The 16,242-nt window shown below is 44.1% G+C and overlaps 1 protein-coding gene and 1 long non-coding RNA gene across 5 annotated transcripts in view; one reads left to right on the top strand and one right to left on the bottom strand.

The window, feature by feature from the left end:
- LOC135369687 (uncharacterized) overlaps positions 1–6,993 on the top strand; it is a 23,694-nt gene extending 16,701 nt beyond the window's left edge. Inside the window, exon 3 of the long non-coding RNA XR_010415112.1 lies at positions 4,904–6,993. This is a non-coding gene — a long non-coding RNA (uncharacterized LOC135369687). The remainder of the gene's footprint in view (positions 1–4,903) is intronic.
- Positions 1,359–16,242, bottom strand: LOC135369679 (tyrosine-protein phosphatase non-receptor type 11-like). 4 transcript variants are annotated; one of them, XM_064603183.1, is made up of 15 exons: positions 15,705–15,816; positions 15,168–15,299; positions 13,506–13,700; positions 13,221–13,383; positions 12,545–12,772; positions 11,965–12,061; positions 11,749–11,828; positions 10,833–10,988; positions 10,612–10,743; positions 10,390–10,541; positions 10,209–10,276; positions 9,989–10,140; positions 9,217–9,488; positions 7,190–7,331; positions 1,359–5,812 (listed from the first exon to the last, which is right to left on the bottom strand). In XM_064603183.1, the coding sequence occupies exons 1-14, from the start codon at positions 15,794–15,796 to the stop codon at positions 7,193–7,195; spliced, it is 2,058 nt and encodes a 685-aa protein (XP_064459253.1). In that variant the 5' UTR covers positions 15,797–15,816; the 3' UTR covers positions 1,359–5,812; positions 7,190–7,192. The 4 variants fall into 4 exon arrangements, with proteins under 4 accessions (XP_064459253.1, XP_064459255.1, XP_064459252.1 ...); XM_064603185.1 differs by lacking the exons at positions 1,359–5,812; positions 15,705–15,816 and adding exons at positions 6,819–7,082; positions 16,083–16,242; XM_064603182.1 differs by lacking the exon at positions 1,359–5,812 and adding an exon at positions 6,819–7,082 and having other exon boundaries at positions 15,705–15,815.

The raw sequence follows: 16,242 nt of genomic DNA, 5'->3' as shown, positions 1-16,242 counted from the left end.
GTCTCCCTTCACGGTGATCATTAGAACGCACAACTGAAGGGACACGGCCGTATGTGAAGTTGTGATCACACGGATATCTGGTACGGAAACCAGGGGCGGATCCTGACCCGCGTTTTTTGGAGGGAGGGGGTGGGGAGGGGAGAGGATGAAAACTAATGTGTAACCTAGCGGTTTGGGGGGCAGCATCGACCCCCCCAGGATGCTCCACTGGGTGAAAGTTGGGATCACTATAGCTTTCCTGTGCGACTGGAATGTTTCCTTCCGTCGTCCTCGCGTTGGGTTTTCAAGCGTCCTCGGCAGATACCCTTCTCCGGTGCCTCTAAGGTGAAGTTTGCAATGAACTGCAGCATTAGTGATTTCTCAATGCAGAGCACGTTCTTGCGCTTGCAAAATCAATTTCCGTGCGGGCATGCGGTAGAGCGTATGGCCTCCGCGCATCCTCAAGAAACCCTCCGCTCCTTCAAAGAGAGCTTACGTGTACGAGGACAAACAGACGTCACTTCGTGACGTTCGCAGTCCCGATCAGGTGACTCATGACGTGGATCGGTGCGCCCGAAGGCAACGCCACCTAGATTCAACAAAGCCTGACCGCTCGAACAACGCGGCCGTAGCTATAGAGACAAGCCGCATGGGCTGCCACCGGTAGCCACAAAAAGCCAGAGTTTGAAATCGTCCGCGGAGATTGGCTGAAGCAGACACCCATACTTTGTATGTCGACGTGGCAAAGGAGAGAGAGAGGAGGCATTTAGGTCTTTCAGGCAGGTGGCGTTGCCAAAGGACTGTAGCAGTGGCCAATGAGAGCGTCCCCACGCGGGTCTGCTGACGTCATGCGAGGAGATCGAGCCGCTTGCTTTCTCTGGGCGTGACTGCGCAGTGATAATACACCGTACAGCAAAATATTGTGCATGGTGGCCCCTGAGAGTCTGGTTGAATAATGAAACAGAGTTGCGAGTCACGTTAAGCATGTTCAGCACTGCTTTGATGCTTTAGATGAGAAGCTCTGCACGTATCAACACCAGTAAATTATTCAGCGCTATAGCATAGCTTATTTTCTACACTGGCGCGCGTGATGTTTTCGTTATGCGCATAGTCCACGCAGTTGGAAGATCATCTCGTGAAGAATAAAAACACCCGACCCAAGGAAAACTGGAAGGAGTTAAACGTATGACTTACGAGGATCAGTATACATCGCTCACACACACATAATCATGCAAGCAGTCAGCAGTTTTCCACAGCTACGTTTTGCACGTAGTTTTTTTTTTTTTCCGTTTTTTGCGGAGTACAATTTATTACGCAGGAAGGATATGCCTTGCAAGACATGCAGTCAGAATGTCAGCAAATACACAGAGGCACAATAGTGTAATTAATAGAATATATTTATTACATACAACAAAATGCCGAAATCTGCCACCTTAAATTCTAGCATTCTGAGAAGAAATGAAGGGCAGCAGACATCAACAATTTTTTTAGACAGAATTCATGTATGTTACACTGTAGAACTTTAACGCACCTACAGATACAAATATCCCTTTCTGTGGGACGTTATGCTTCATCAAAAGAATTGATTCTTCCTAACAATAAGGCTGCGGTAGCACATGGTCAACAGACATGCCATGTGCCCATCAGCCAGTTCTTCAGCACCACTCAGGACAGCAGCCACATGATAACATCTGTCTGTTCAGGACACACTACCCATACCAAGCAAAGGGTTATTACTTCCTCTTGTGGTACCCTTTATCAGATGCTCGTGTCCGTACAGTCCTGTTTCAAAGGTCTACACATACAGGTCTCTTGTAACCTGTATCAGATGTTGTATCATGTATCTACACTGTAATGTTTTAAAGGTCTACTCACAGGTACATAGCAACTGAGCACTTTGATACTATAAAATAAACATCTTGGTTCAACACATTTGTCAAAGCCAGTGCAGTATATGCAGAACCTAGACACTGTATTGAAAGATAATCCAGGCAGCTCTGCACTTTGTAACATTACACAACTCGAAACACAAAAATGGCAGGCTTTGTGTGTTTGGTGGTGATAAGCTTGGGTGAGGAGGAAGGAAAGAAAAAAAAGAAGGCATATGTGGTACAAGATAATGGTGTGCGTTCTCATTTCTACTTTTAGAGCTCACTCGTGGCCGCTTATATCAGCGTTTGGAATGATGGAATGGTCAGCTCAAGTACCACTCAGTCAAGCTATATATGGTAGTAGGGGCTAGGGTCCTTCGTTTCTGTGCCTTCATAGTTGTTGAAATAGCTTTTGATTAGATGGGAAGGACATAAAACGGCTTCTGTGTCCAACGTAAAGACTTGTTGAGCGTTTGGACATATCTCAACTGAGAAAAACCCCTCCAACATACAGGTTAAAAAGAGGTTGGTAATCATCGAACAACTGGCTGGGGAGAGACATACAAATTTGACCCAAGATGGCTCCTAATGTCTATACGGCGTTAAACTGATTTGGGTCTACACAAAACGCTGTGGCGTGTTATGTAGACCGCGCGGACCATGTTTTGCGGAGCGATCGGGTTTAATCAGACTTCCATAAAATGGGGGTAGGGGTGGAATCCCAGATGGGGGAAGGGCATGGCAGGGTGCTGGGAAAATCCCTGGGTCCTATGCCAAGATGAAGGATACTAAATGTACCCTATCTTTGTACCAGTGCGAATCCGATTCCGCGGAACTGTCTTCAAACAAACACAACGAAAAGGTCCAACAATATCATTAATATCTTGTAGATCAATATAGCTCTCGTATCATATATATATATTAGGGATCATGAATGTGCATAAAATTCATGTCCCTCACCAGGCTGTCTCATTATGGAATATCACACAGAAATGAAGTGGCACAGCTTGCCACTTGTTGGGGGCATGGGGCACAGCAGCTTCACATACAATGAACAGTACATACTCTAGTAAATGTGAGATGAAGCGTCGGTATACATACATCCATTACCAGAGATAAAGCTTTCAGCTTTGTCTTCGATAACAAATAAGGTCACACACAGCGGGTATCGCACGGAGCATTGTTCCGCAAATAGCCACTAGGAGTGTAATGACAGCGCAGCCTCTAAATCTGATCAGATTGACGATGTAATCCAACAAAGACATGGTAGAGGAGCAGCACCAATGCCACCTAGATAAAGGAAGCCTGATCGCTTAAAGTAATGCAGAAGTCATTTTTAACACCCTGTTTTCTTTCTATACAACTGTTAAGCAGGCCAGTAAGATGCACCATGAGAAGTAATTCACCCCCACAGAGTTGTAATTATTGCAGAAATTGAATTTAAAGTACGCTGCTAAAAAGCAACTTTGCGACTGTAACGGTGGTGGAGAGCAGTACCAGCCTGTGATCTGCCTGGGACCTCGCGCTGACGCTACACAGTCCGCACTCGCTGACTGGTTCAGAGAAATATTGTCTCCTACTCGGCTGTCGTCTGCTACTCGGCTGTTCGGGGCTCTGAAGAAGCATTGCTCCTGGCTCGGTCATTTGGCCGCTCCTTCTATCCCCAATTTCCCAAGGGCAAAGGGACAGGACGCTTCCACCAATTGACCAGCGAACCAGAACGTGCGGACTGTGTAACGTCATCGGTGACGTGGCATCATGCTTCTCTTCCTCATTACACCCAGAGTGGCGAGTTAAGGGTGAACGTGCGGAGTATATTTACGAGTTTCTTTTTTTTCAGGGAAACAAATTGCACACATCAAAACCTTTCGTGCTACCTGGTTAATTGATACACACACTTTTCATGAGACGCCTTAATCCTTAATGAAAAAAAAATTTTTTTTGGATGGCCCTCTGTACTCCTTTAAACAACGTGATGCCGTCACCAAGAGTCAGCCAATCGCGATGTCCTTTCCGCAACTAGGGAGACACATGGTCAGCCACAGAAAACCTGTGTTACAAATTACCTGTGGTGATTGGTTGAAGCATGTCACATCACGACCATGTGGCAAAAGAGAGTGAGGAGGCTTTAAGCAGGCCTTCTGTACCTAGGTTGTGTTGGCAGTTCTCTACACGTATTGCTGCCATAATGCAGATGGCGGCTCTCTAGCCAGAGTTTTAGGAATTGCACAGCGACAAAAATAGCAAAACCATCAAGCGTTACGGTCTATCACCTTGCCTATCGCCCTACATTTTGAGCTAAGACAACACCCATTACAATATTACGCTATGGAATCTGGAATCATGGAGACTACGGTAATTATGAGACCAGTAGGGAAAATCTTGTATAGATCTCGCTTTGCAACCTGTGACACTCTTGTAACTTTTTGGCAGAGACTTTGTTCAGCTCGTTTAACACATGTCATTGGCATGTAGATAATTTTTTAACAGTAATTCATGCTAACATTTTGTCATACGCATTCTTTAATTTCATGAGTATATTATGTAAGAGAACTACTCTTTTATACCCAATCCCAACCTCATCTTGTTCCCTCACCCTTCCAAGGCGCGTGTGTACACTTTACATCTTTGTTCACTGATGTTCCTCATAGCTGTTTTAGAAGACATACTACATATTCATCCTGTCTGTGACCTTAATGCGGAAATGTAAAAGGTATCCGTCTTACTATGCTCACTCTATTCAACTTCATATTGGAGCACACAGTAGCTCAACAACTTGGCTTGCGCGAGCACCGAACTAACAATTCTTTACCTCTACTTCTGTTTAACGTGCGCATGTTTTTTGCTTTTTCTGCTTCACGTACACTTCAGATGAAAAACAGGCTATCATGCACACTGTGTGGAAGGAAATGTCTTAAAGGCGCATGGAAAGACTCGAGAACAAATATATCGGCAGAACTAGAGGTTAGGAGAGTTTTAGAGAGCTTTCAACCTCGCGGGTCAGAAAACCCGGCGAGCGCCTTCTTTTTTCATTCTTTCTTTCTTTTTTGCAGCGCTGCCCTTCCCGCGTCTGGACTGGTCGCTCTCGCTAGGAGATGACTCGCTAGGTGGCCAATGAAAAACGCTCTGCCACCTGACGTCACGAGACTCGAGGAGCCGCTGGGCACACTGCGCGCTCTCTTGCAAAGCAATTTTCTCAGTAAATTCGAACTTCCTAAATGAAATATTTTGCGCGGCTGTTCCTGAAGGTAGTACATGCTCATACGGCGGAGTAAAAAGATATATATGTTCCAAGTCCCTTCCATGCTCCTTTAATGTTGCCTCTCCAAATAATGGACTTGCCGGAATCCCAATTCATCGGCTGTACAATACTGCATTATTTGAGAAAGAGTCACTCCGTTGTGTAAGACAATTTAAGGTGGTCTTAAATGCTCTGCACAGAGATCTGGATTTTAATTTCTAAAACGACAGATAATGAGGAGGAGGTACTTTGTTTATTTGCTTTGTAACCTTTTTCTGGCCTTCAGTTGGTAGTGATATTATGTGCACACCTGATGCATATGAACTGGGGCAGGGCCGGGAAATGCTTTTGAGTCGCGGCTCTGTATTTGAGTGGATTTCGGTCACTGCATAAATTGGCCATACCAAAATGTTGAAAAACGTTGAGGCAAGCATAAGCAGATAGACCTGAGGGGAGAACCTATCTGTCATGTTGATGAGTGACCAATATTAACTGCACGACGACACCATCATGATTCATATACAGAGGTCATGAGAGGATATTTCACTATATTCCAGTACAACATGCAACTATCAATTGTCACAAATGGTAGTCATATGGTAGTCATAGTAGCATTTTCACATCGGGGAGCCATTTCACAACTCTGCAAGATCCAGCTTTAACTGCACCGACTTGAAAGACATCAATGACAAGTCCGCCTCTGTAGACTGTGAGCATGTTACTTTGAAAAAAAAGAAAAAAAAAAGCTTTGTCACTTGGTCTGTTACTTGTCAAGTCAAGTCGTACGATTCTAGCGACTGAGATTGTGGTACGGCAACACAGCATCATACAATTGTAGCACCTCGCCGCCCCGACTCCAGTGCAATCCCGTTAATTCGAACTTCCGGATAATTCAAACTCTTGCTCGAGTCTTGTCAAAATCGTGTATAGTTGAACGAGACAAAACGCCCAGCAATTCCAACACATGGACGTGCATACTGCTTTATTCGAACGAGAATTCGACCTGTCGACGCACCGGGCCAGAAGCGCACGGACATTCACCTGTGACGTGTCCAAGCCATGTTTACTTATCAAGTGATAAGTTCACTTAATTTAATTATAAGACAATTACTCATGAAGCAGATACTTGTGCCACAGGAAAGAGGATAGCAAGGAATGAATCACAGTCATGGCGTGCATGAGCGCGCCCGACTTTCCTCCTTTGTCTTTCCTTCTCTGAAAAGGCCTTTAGACTGCCCGTGTTTGTCAGGGGGCAAAAGCAACACTGTTTCAATGGTTGATTGATTCAACTGAATTATTATCACAATACATAGACTTTTCCTGTTGATTACACAGCCAATACAAAGGCGTGGACGACAGTAAATATTTTCTTGAATTGGTATGGTGGGATTCATGTTTGTGTGGTTTGCAATTGGGTTGCGTTTCTTGGGGGATTATATATATAGTTCCTTATATTCTTTCATTGAGACAGACTAGAACTCTGCTTCCTTCCAACCAATCTTCAGTCCCCTTCGAGTTCAAAGTAACGGGATTGCGCTGCAGTACCCATGTTATAAATAAAGGTCAAGGTGTAACAGATGATCAATCACAGTTGAATGTGTTTCGTATTTGAAACTAAACACACGGCTGGTACGTGTGAAACGGCCCCGAGGCTCGTGTTCAAGATGACGTGGGCAATGGCAGTTGCTTTGTGGACTCCCAACTGCAATCAATAAGAGCATGCTTGCTCCAATAAAGGATTTATTCAAAACTTCCATTTTTTTTTTTTTTAGTATCTTATAGCTGGCATCTATGAAGGGCAGTAAAATATTCAACATAAAATTAACGCATGGCACCAGCGTTTAGAATGAAGCAGCGTAATTCACAGTGCAAGGAACGCAAGAATAAGACAATGTAGGATGTGCAGTTCCTTACGAATCCAAAGCAGAAGACTAGTATATTAGTAGATGTGCCTGGTGACTGTAGAAGTAAAGCTATAGACTGTTCAAGATCTGAGTGGGAAAAAAAAGGTAAAAGAAAGAATGCTTGAATAACAATACAGAGTACACTGCCATGTTGCCACCTAAAGCGTTTGAGAGCACAACTACGAATCACATACCGGTCACGACTTTTTTGGTGGAGGTGGCGGCGCAGGGTTTGGAGGCGGTCCCATATGAAAGGTCGGTGGGGTGACCAAGGGAGCCTTCCTGTCCTTGAGAGGAATGTTCTCATAGATTTGGCGAGGGGCTTCTACAGGTGGCCTGCGTACAAGTGCACAGGTGTTGTACTATGTGCTTGTGTAGGGGTTCACTGGGTAACGTACAGGAGCAAGATCAACAGATGGGTAGATGCATTCAGAAAGGCATAGTATGGCAGACTTGCATAGTCTTACAAGAGTGCACCAGAGTTCTTCACTTACTGCTGTAGTGTGTCACCATCAGTGCACTCGGGATTATGTGTAAGTGTATTGTTGTATGTCCAGTGTTATATTTTAGCTTATAATTAGGGCCTGACTTTTTAGGGTTAAACCCGTATCCGCCCGATATTTACCCCCCGAACAAAAACTGTAAAATTCGGGTTTAACCCGAATCTACCCGAAAACATCCGGGTCGCGTGGCACACTCATTGCTAAACATTAGTTCCATGTTAAGACAAATTTTTATTAAAAAAAAAAAAAAAATCACCCGCATACGCCCGAATTCCTGACGACAGAATATGCCGTAACGGGATTTAACCCGAATACACCCGAATTTTCAAATGAAAAATATCACACGATATTTAAACCCCGACTTTGGCCAAAAATAAAACCCGAAAAAGTCAGGCCCTACTTATAATTGACGTGACACCCATATCTACTGGCTTTTTGGGCGTACATTTTTTTGTAAAGCCGTAAATTCTTTGGGTGAGGGGTGCTGGAAAATTCCCTGTTACAGCGACACAGCTGTTGTTGCGAGGAAACCTCCTCTTTCCAAGAATAAATAACATGTGCTCACGATGGATGACCCAGCAATGCAGTGCTTGGCCTTCAAGACTGAATAGTAGATAATCCTCTCACAGCGAAAATCATGCCAGAGATTTCCCTGTGCTAACAGTAAGCACCAAGTCTATAATCTTGAAGGTCATGCCCCCTATGTTATCAAATGATAACACGTGGCAGTATCATGTGGAGTCTGAAGGAGATCCTAAGCATCAAGGGCAGACGTAATAAAGACCAGTCTGGTTGCGAACATGATGTGGTGTGATTTGTGACCGAGCGACCCTGAGATAAATGTCCTGCGGGAAGGAGGGGAGGGGGGACTATTCTGCTGGATTATTGCTTTCAGGACAATTTCTGCTATGCTGCTGGACAATTTGAAATGGGTAGAACATATACAAGATTAGATTAGAACATATGTAGAACATATTAGAACATAGATTAGGTAGAACATATGTAGATTATATACAAAGGATGTATAGTTGTATTTGAGCTTCTTGCGCTGTGAATTAAACTACGTAGTTAGCTCAATTTACTAGCGCTAGCAGTTATACTGTCTTGCTGTGTTCTTTGGTCTGTGTGTAATATTGGCTGCTTTGCTCACCACGGATAGTTACCAACTGCGCCATCTCTCAACCCTAGTGTTCCTAACAAGGAGAGCGTGCACAGTCTTCAATGACATCCGTTGCAAAATGTTTCTCGCAACATGACTTTTCCATACCACAGTAGTAGTTTGGGACTTTTCCACGTCTTGCAAGTTTGTTTCACCCCAATTACTGTCAGTGAAATCTGACTTTTACAAGAAAGGAAGGTATGATCCTGACCATAACACACTCATCAACCTGCCATTCCTGCACGCTTGTCATCCCGTTTTGTCCCGCTGTTCATGCACTTAATTGTGTACCTTGCACTTGTGTAACAGGTGTGGTGCAAAGATGCCTTCATTCACGTAATCCCCTCCACACTGTAACAATGCGGCCCATTGACCTCAGTCATAAAAGACTGAACGGACCTTTGAACACGTCGTACCTAACACTTTAAATACCATGCCAATGATGAGGACCGTGCCCAGGAGAAGAACAGTATCTGTTCAAAATATTGGCAGCTCTCCTCATGAGGCACTTCCCTTCATCTTCAGACTCACCAAAAGTACTGTGAGTCACAGCAAGTACCTGGGCATGGTTGAGGTTTCCGTTATGATTGACCGGGGCAGCACAGCGGGCTTCTTGCTAGTGACCGTGTCAAATGCATGTGGAGAAGAGGCTGGTGAAGATGTGGGAGACAGACTTGGGGTCACACTTGTGGGAACAGTCAGGTTCGGTTTAGGTGCTGAGTTTTCAGTGACAGCGGCGGGTGTTGAACCGGGAACAGCTGTCCCACCAATTGTGGGCACCTCCCCAGAGTACTTGATATTTGTATATTCCCTACCGAGCATCATACTTTTCTGTAAAGAGGGACATGAACAATTGATCAATACCAGTTTCTTTCCTAAAAATTTCCTTTCTCACATGAAGCACAAAAAAAGTAGATATATTATTATGATCTTCTGAATTTAATACTATATTTCTGATATTACAATCAAACAGCTGGAAGAACAGATACCTGCTCCTTGATTTAATTACTAATTATGAGCAAGCATGCGTATTCGTGATTGTAGTTGATGGTAATTGAAACAGATTACTTACATGTACTTCAATGGAAGAGCTGACAGGAACTAGCGATTTCCCATCAGCTCTTCCACATATTTTATTTCTCATCGAACGAAGGATGCCTTAGGACAGAGCTAAAGCTGTTTAACTGCCTACACAAATGTGACACATATATGCTCTAAACTACGCTGAAAGACCTTTGTTGTTTTGTGTCAATGAACATGTGTTCAGCGGAATCCCACGTTTTACCACTGCATTTCAACACATGTCATTTTGGACTGGATACACTGATTACCTGTTCAGCCAGCATTCGTTGTTGTAAAGTTTCAATGTAGTGCTCCACAGCGAGGTAGACGAATTTATATTGAGCCTCAGTCTGCACCATGCCTGAACGCTGTGCGCGAACCATTTGTATTGTCCTCTGAATGTCTATTTCACATGCGAGGCCTGTAAAAGTGAGCAGACGCGTGTTAGACATAAAAGGCTTATTGGAAAATGTTTGAAGACCAACTGACCCTGTTTCTTGATGAGATCTACAATCATGTCAATGACGATGAATGTGCCTGTTCTCCCTATCCCAGCACTGCACAGAAACAACTTAATTATAAAATTTGTAAAATATTTCATGCGAGGGATACATGCAAGGAAAAGCACGCCTTGCAGAGTAATAAATTCCAAAGGTGGTCACACACGCACCTGCAGTGCACGACGATTGGCCCAGAGTCGGGTATGGATTCTTGCCGCTGGTTAACGTCATGGAGGAAGTTGAGGACACATCCTGGATCGGAAGGAACGCCATGATCCGGCCATGCCGTAAAGTGGTAGTGAAATACACTCCGTGGGTCACTCTGCAAGCGCAGGTTACGGTTTGTGTGTTGCAAGGGAAAGAGGGTCGGGACCGGACCGGTGTCCACCTACCTCCCCCTCCTTGGACAGATTGAATTCTCTCAGGGTGTAGTCTGCAGTTGATGACTCCGTCACATGTTGGAGCTTGAACTTGCCGTATTCCTTTGTCTGCCCCTCCTCCGGCCAGTAACGGACACACTTGGGCTGCAGGCAAGATGGAATCAAAGGCGACGTGAGATGCAGACTTGTGTTGGCTAGGAACTTGGCTACTGTTGGCCAGGGCTTGTTCTCACCTTCCCTCTCTCGACCTCCTTTGTGGTCATTACAATGACTCTAGTGTTATCTTGCCAAACCATAGACCAGAAATCACTTATGGTATTCTGAAGGCACCCTTGAGTTGCAATGTACGTCTTATTTGTTCCAGCGTCAAAGATGCTGTCATCGTCAGCCTGCGAAAGGTGGTCAGAGGTAAGGTCGAAGTCAAGTGGCTAAGGCTGTGCAAATATTCAGATTTTTGTAACAGTGAAGCGAATAACTCTCAAACTCGAATAACGTATGGAATTCTACATGGAATTGTGCAGTCAACGAGACAGAGCCCCTGGTGCCAGAGAGATGAACAACGAATGCGACGGACATAGAGAAATATTTCGTCCGCGCTTGATGGAACGAAAGACTATGTGGTAGTGGAAGACTCGCGGCGATGAAGGACAATCGCGACGTTCAATTCTGGCGCGGATATCTCGGAATAAAATGGGAGTTAAGTGTACCTTAAGTGTTGGATTTCAATTCCCCCCCCCACACACATATTGAACGCACCCACTCAATGGTGCTATGTTTTGGGGTAAGAAATGTGCGTCCTATATGGTAAAACAAAGTGAATGCATATATACGTCGTACTTCCGTATGTGTACATGCTGTACATGTGTGTTCAGTGCAGTTATGCAACTATTCGCTTTGTATTTGCTTCGGGTATGTAATTGTTCGCTTTGGTCTTAAAAATTACTATTCACTCAGTCCCATGAATGTCCCTTGAAGGTGCTTCCTGCGCTTAGCACCTCAAACTGCAGGTCACACAAAGATTCCGTGGTCACGGTTACAACTACCTGACTGCCTGTCACCACTCCTCGAATTTTTTATCCAATCAAGGCAGTAAAAGTAGGTGTGCTTTGCTGCTGCATTACATGTGAATTACAGAAAATGATGACTAACCTTGATATAATTAGCATTGATGTAGTCTGAATATGGAACGTTGGGGTCTACATCTCGTAGATGAACACGTGTGGCGTCAACTGGGAGAGGAAAAGTGCACGCCATTGTAGTCAGCAGAAAAATTTAGTACTACAAGGTACGTAAGTAGTACTAAATTACAAAATTAAAATTACTACAATAAATTGCTACAAAGTACGTAAGTACTCTCGTACTCACAAGGCAAAATGTTCTTGTATCGGTTTTTGGCTCGGTTTTCTGGCCTCTGGCCATCCTTCCTACTGAAGAGGTGTTTACATTCTTGTTGCTGCAAATGCTGAAATAGAAAAAAAAAAAAAAAAAGTTCAGAAAGAGGTGCACAAATATTTGAGATTTTGAATGCGATAAAGGGTGACCATTTGTATTTCATGATTAAAAACAATTCATATTTGATTTTTAGGTATTTAGCATTGCCTGCAAAAGCGTTTGCACAACAATCTGGGACAGAAAATATGCAAGGTACAGCAAAGACCAGTCACCAAATCACTATCAAGTGTACTGGTCAGTTATACAATAGAATGTTCACATGAGTAATCAAGGTAATCGATTTGAATTCAATGCACCAAGCGATACGCCCATGCTGCAACAACACGACGGGGGCACAATAACTCTACACACATAATTTCTGTACTTTTACGTGGATTTCAAATTCACAGATCATGGTGCATCATGTTCCAGTTAATGTGGTTAAAGTAAACACTGGTAACGCTACCAGACAATGGATGTCATGCCTAACCAGAAGACAGACCAACGTGCATACCTCAAATTCTTCCCAAAAGCCAGCCTTGCCACTGCTCTGGCCATTCTCCTTGGAGAGCTGTTTAACACGATTATCTATGGTGGAAGCCTTGATGCGTGTAGCGTTGAAAGGCTGTTTGAGATGAACTACGGTGCCTGTCGTTTCCACCATCGGGTTCTTGCGATAGAAGTCTATTAGCTCGCTGAGACTGTCAAACTTCTCCCCACCACAAGCATCAAATTTGCCATCCTGCGATTAAAAAGGTATACATAACATCACTTCTCGGATGCTTTCACCACAAGGACAAAGCACACTAACACTAGACTTCATTACTGTTTGAGACTCGGGAATATCTCGTTTCTTAACATTCTGTTACAATGAGTACTTCAGTGTAGTAGCTACGCTCTTAATGCTGTTAGTACTAAAACGATACCTCAGAGCAAACGTCTACCCAAGCAGCACAACATCTTGGCCCAATCTTGGCCCAATATTGGCAATACTGGCCCAATGTCAGCCCAATATTGGGCCGACATTGCCAATACTGGGCCAAGATGTTGTGCTGCTTCGTAGCAATTGGAAAAAATGGGCTGCATCTTCGTGCATTCTGCCAAAAGCGATAACTTTGTGGTAGCTTTATAGAGCCATCTTTGGATCCTGATAAGCACATTTTAAACACACAGTTTAACGCCAACTTTACCTGGCAGCGCACAATGAAGTGGGTGACTTTGTCTTCAGTTCGAACGGACAGGACGTAGTCGCCCGGTTTGCTCCGACTCTCCCTTACGAGAAAGCTCCCATTCTTGCCTTTCTCCATGAGCAGCTTTTCGGCCTCCTTCGCCAACAGTGGTCCGTGGAACCACCTGCATGAGGAAAATATTTTTAGAAGTATAGACAGAGATGCATGGAACTGACGACAGAAACAGTGAAAGTCGTTGTCCGCTTGTTCATTTCTGCCACCTTGCAATGGCCCTGCAGCGCCTACCTTTCCGTAGTAGGGTCCGCGCAGATGAGTGGATACTTGAGCTCAATGATCTCGCCGTTCCTCTCTCTAAGCTGGTCTTGATTCTCCATGTAGTACTGGACCAGCTCAGCCAGAGTGGCAAAGTTTTCTCCTCCGTAGAGGTCATAGTAGTCGCCCGTGTTGCGGATCTTTATGTGTGTAACTACACCATTCCTCCTGCGGAAAAACCAATTACATACAATGTGGCTACAGTGACAAGAGCGATACATGTGAGCGTTGTGGTCAAGGATGACGACGATTATAAAGGGATTTGCACATTATGTCAAACTCTCACAAGCTAGTAAAGAACAAAAATAAATAAATAAAAATAATATAAAAATATATTAAAAATAAGAATCGAAAATTAAAAGAAAAGAACAAGGTAATGTGTATAGTATTTTTTTGTCTAAATTACATAATTACTGAACCTTTGTTATGGCTTCCCCGCAGCACACTACCACGTAGGGTTGCCACCAGGCCGGTATTATACCGGCATGGCCGGTTATTTGCTCGCTCTGCCGGTAGGAAAGTGATACCGGCAGCCTTTTGCCGGTATTTGTGGCTCAACACCTTTCATAGGGGCTTTTACGGGGTTTTCCTTTCAACATTCCACTGCAGCTTGAATAAATCTGGAGCACAGACCCACTCCGGAGTCATCAGTGGTTTTCTTTCTTTCTTTCTTTCTCTCTCTCTCTCGGTATACTCTCCACCCCTCACCCACTTTCCCTTTCCCACAAAAATTTCCTCCTTTCCCTCTATTCCACCTCCTCTCCCTCAGCCGGTATTTTTCGCTACGAAAGGTGGCAACCCTACTACCACGTAGATGAAGCAGCCATGATAATTACGCAGATGAAGCGTCTATTTGCGTTGGGTCAATCCAAAAAGGAGAACGTGTGGTAGCCTTGTCACGCAGCCATCTTTGAATGATACAAACCGCTTTTTTCTTGCACTGTTTAAAGCCCACACACGTCGTGTACCCGCATCCATAAGTCATCCACTACGAGAACGCCGAATGGCCTTCTGCATTGTATTTCTCCCCGTGCTTACACAATCTTAATAGATGACAATGTGATAACGGGGAGTTTCAGCAGCTGTGAAGCGCTCTACAAAAATGATACGATAGAGCAACTGTTAAATCAAAGGTCGCGAACGTGATATCAGCCGCTCGAAAAGAATCGGGTGATTAGCTTATCATGTTTTTCATAACCGTTATCGTAAAGACCTTTCCCCCTCTGCTAAAACTCCCTAACAGTATGCGTTTCCAATCCTCTACCATGAACTTATGACTACTGGAACAGGAAGACCACATTTGCCCCGTACAGCATTTAGTTAGTTCAAACAGCCGATATAGGTAAAACTACCAAAAACGTAAAATATATTTCACACCCCTTAGCATTTTCCTGTAGCAAGTGTTACGATTGCACTCAAGCATTTTGTGAGACAGTGGGAGGGGGGGGGTTTAACCTCCTATACACTTTTACCACTACTGCAGTGCATATTCACACTTGAATATATCCTCATTACAAGCAGGACTGCATGGTGCCTTTGTAAGACACTCTTGCTCAAGGCAGTGTAATGCTTTGAGCTGTTCAATATGTGGCTCCCGGCTCTGAAAAACAAAAAAGGCAAACAGGTGCCACTTACCTAACAGACAAAGTAAAATCTCCCTTTTTGGACTTGCTGGGCCTTGCCAGGAAGCTTCCATCACACCCCTGATCCAAAAGGATTTGCTCGGCTTCCAGACCAGACAGGTTGGGGTGGAACCACCGGCCGTGACTGTGACAGAAAACGCAACCTTAGCGTACAAGCGTTTAATGTTATTAAAATTTTCAAAAAAAAAAAAAAACGGTTTGTCTAATATAACGAACGCATGTATTACACGCGGCGCAGAAACAACCTCCGATACCTTCTACAAGTAGATGTTATCATGAACTTTTCTTTCTTGAGAATACAAAGTGACGCTGTGACACACCGCATATCATGACAAGCGCCCCCCGTTTGTTAATCCGCTGTGCATGCCACTGCAAAAATACCCGCGAATGTCAAACATCGTTTGAAAAGCACCTGTCGAAAGCGCATCATATGTGCGACGACGTAGTTTCACACGCCCCCAATCCCTCTTCCCTAGAAACTCGAAATAAAAAAAATAAAAAAGTGTGACAACGCAATTAAATATTTCACCCTTCGCACAGCAAGACGTCACAACGCAGAGTTTGCCATCCACAAAACACAAACTGTGAATATAATAAAATCCTGCGACAACCCAGGCACATTTCCCTGCCATTGAATGGACAGCGATTGAATGGAGTGAAAACGAGCAACAGATCCGAGCAGCTTTCACTTCTATTTTTACGGCACGGTTACTAAATAACCCAATCGTAGTCATGAGATCTAAAAAAATCAGCTGTAGAGCTGCAGAAGTTATTAAAAGAACCTGGAGGAACCACATTTTTAAATGCGGAAACAGTATGCACAGGGGTCCCCCAATGAAGGCCCTCCCGGTTCACTGTGGGACTGACATTTACAAATTATAGCAGTAATCGAAGACTGTACTGTTACCTTCGAGCAGCCATCGCAGGCTTATTGTACTGTGATGCAAACGAGAACACTTACAACCGAGAAGCGTGTCAACACAACACAAACGCTATTTTTTGAAAGGAATACCATCGCTACAGCGGATCAATGGCGAACCAAAAGTTGGGTTGAAGGAATTGCGTTC

The sequence above is a fragment of the Ornithodoros turicata genome, chromosome 10 (genome assembly GCF_037126465.1).
Source record: "Ornithodoros turicata isolate Travis chromosome 10, ASM3712646v1, whole genome shotgun sequence".
Lineage (NCBI taxonomy): Eukaryota > Metazoa > Arthropoda > Arachnida > Ixodida > Argasidae > Ornithodoros > Ornithodoros turicata.
Note: the sequence above shows the minus strand (reverse complement) of the source record. Positions and strands in the feature narration are given on the sequence as shown.

Coding starts and splice junctions, on each gene's coding strand:
- LOC135369679 (XM_064603183.1), bottom strand. CDS start 15,796: ATGTGCCTGGGTTGTCGCAGGATTTTATTATATTCACAGTTTGTGTTT. Junction 13,384..13,505: donor GCGGACCCTACTACGGAAAG/GTAGGCGCTGCA, acceptor TTCCTCATGCAG/GTGGTTCCACGGACCACTGT. Junction 11,829..11,964: donor ATACAAGAACATTTTGCCTT/GTGAGTACGAGA, acceptor TTCCTCTCCCAG/TTGACGCCACACGTGTTCAT.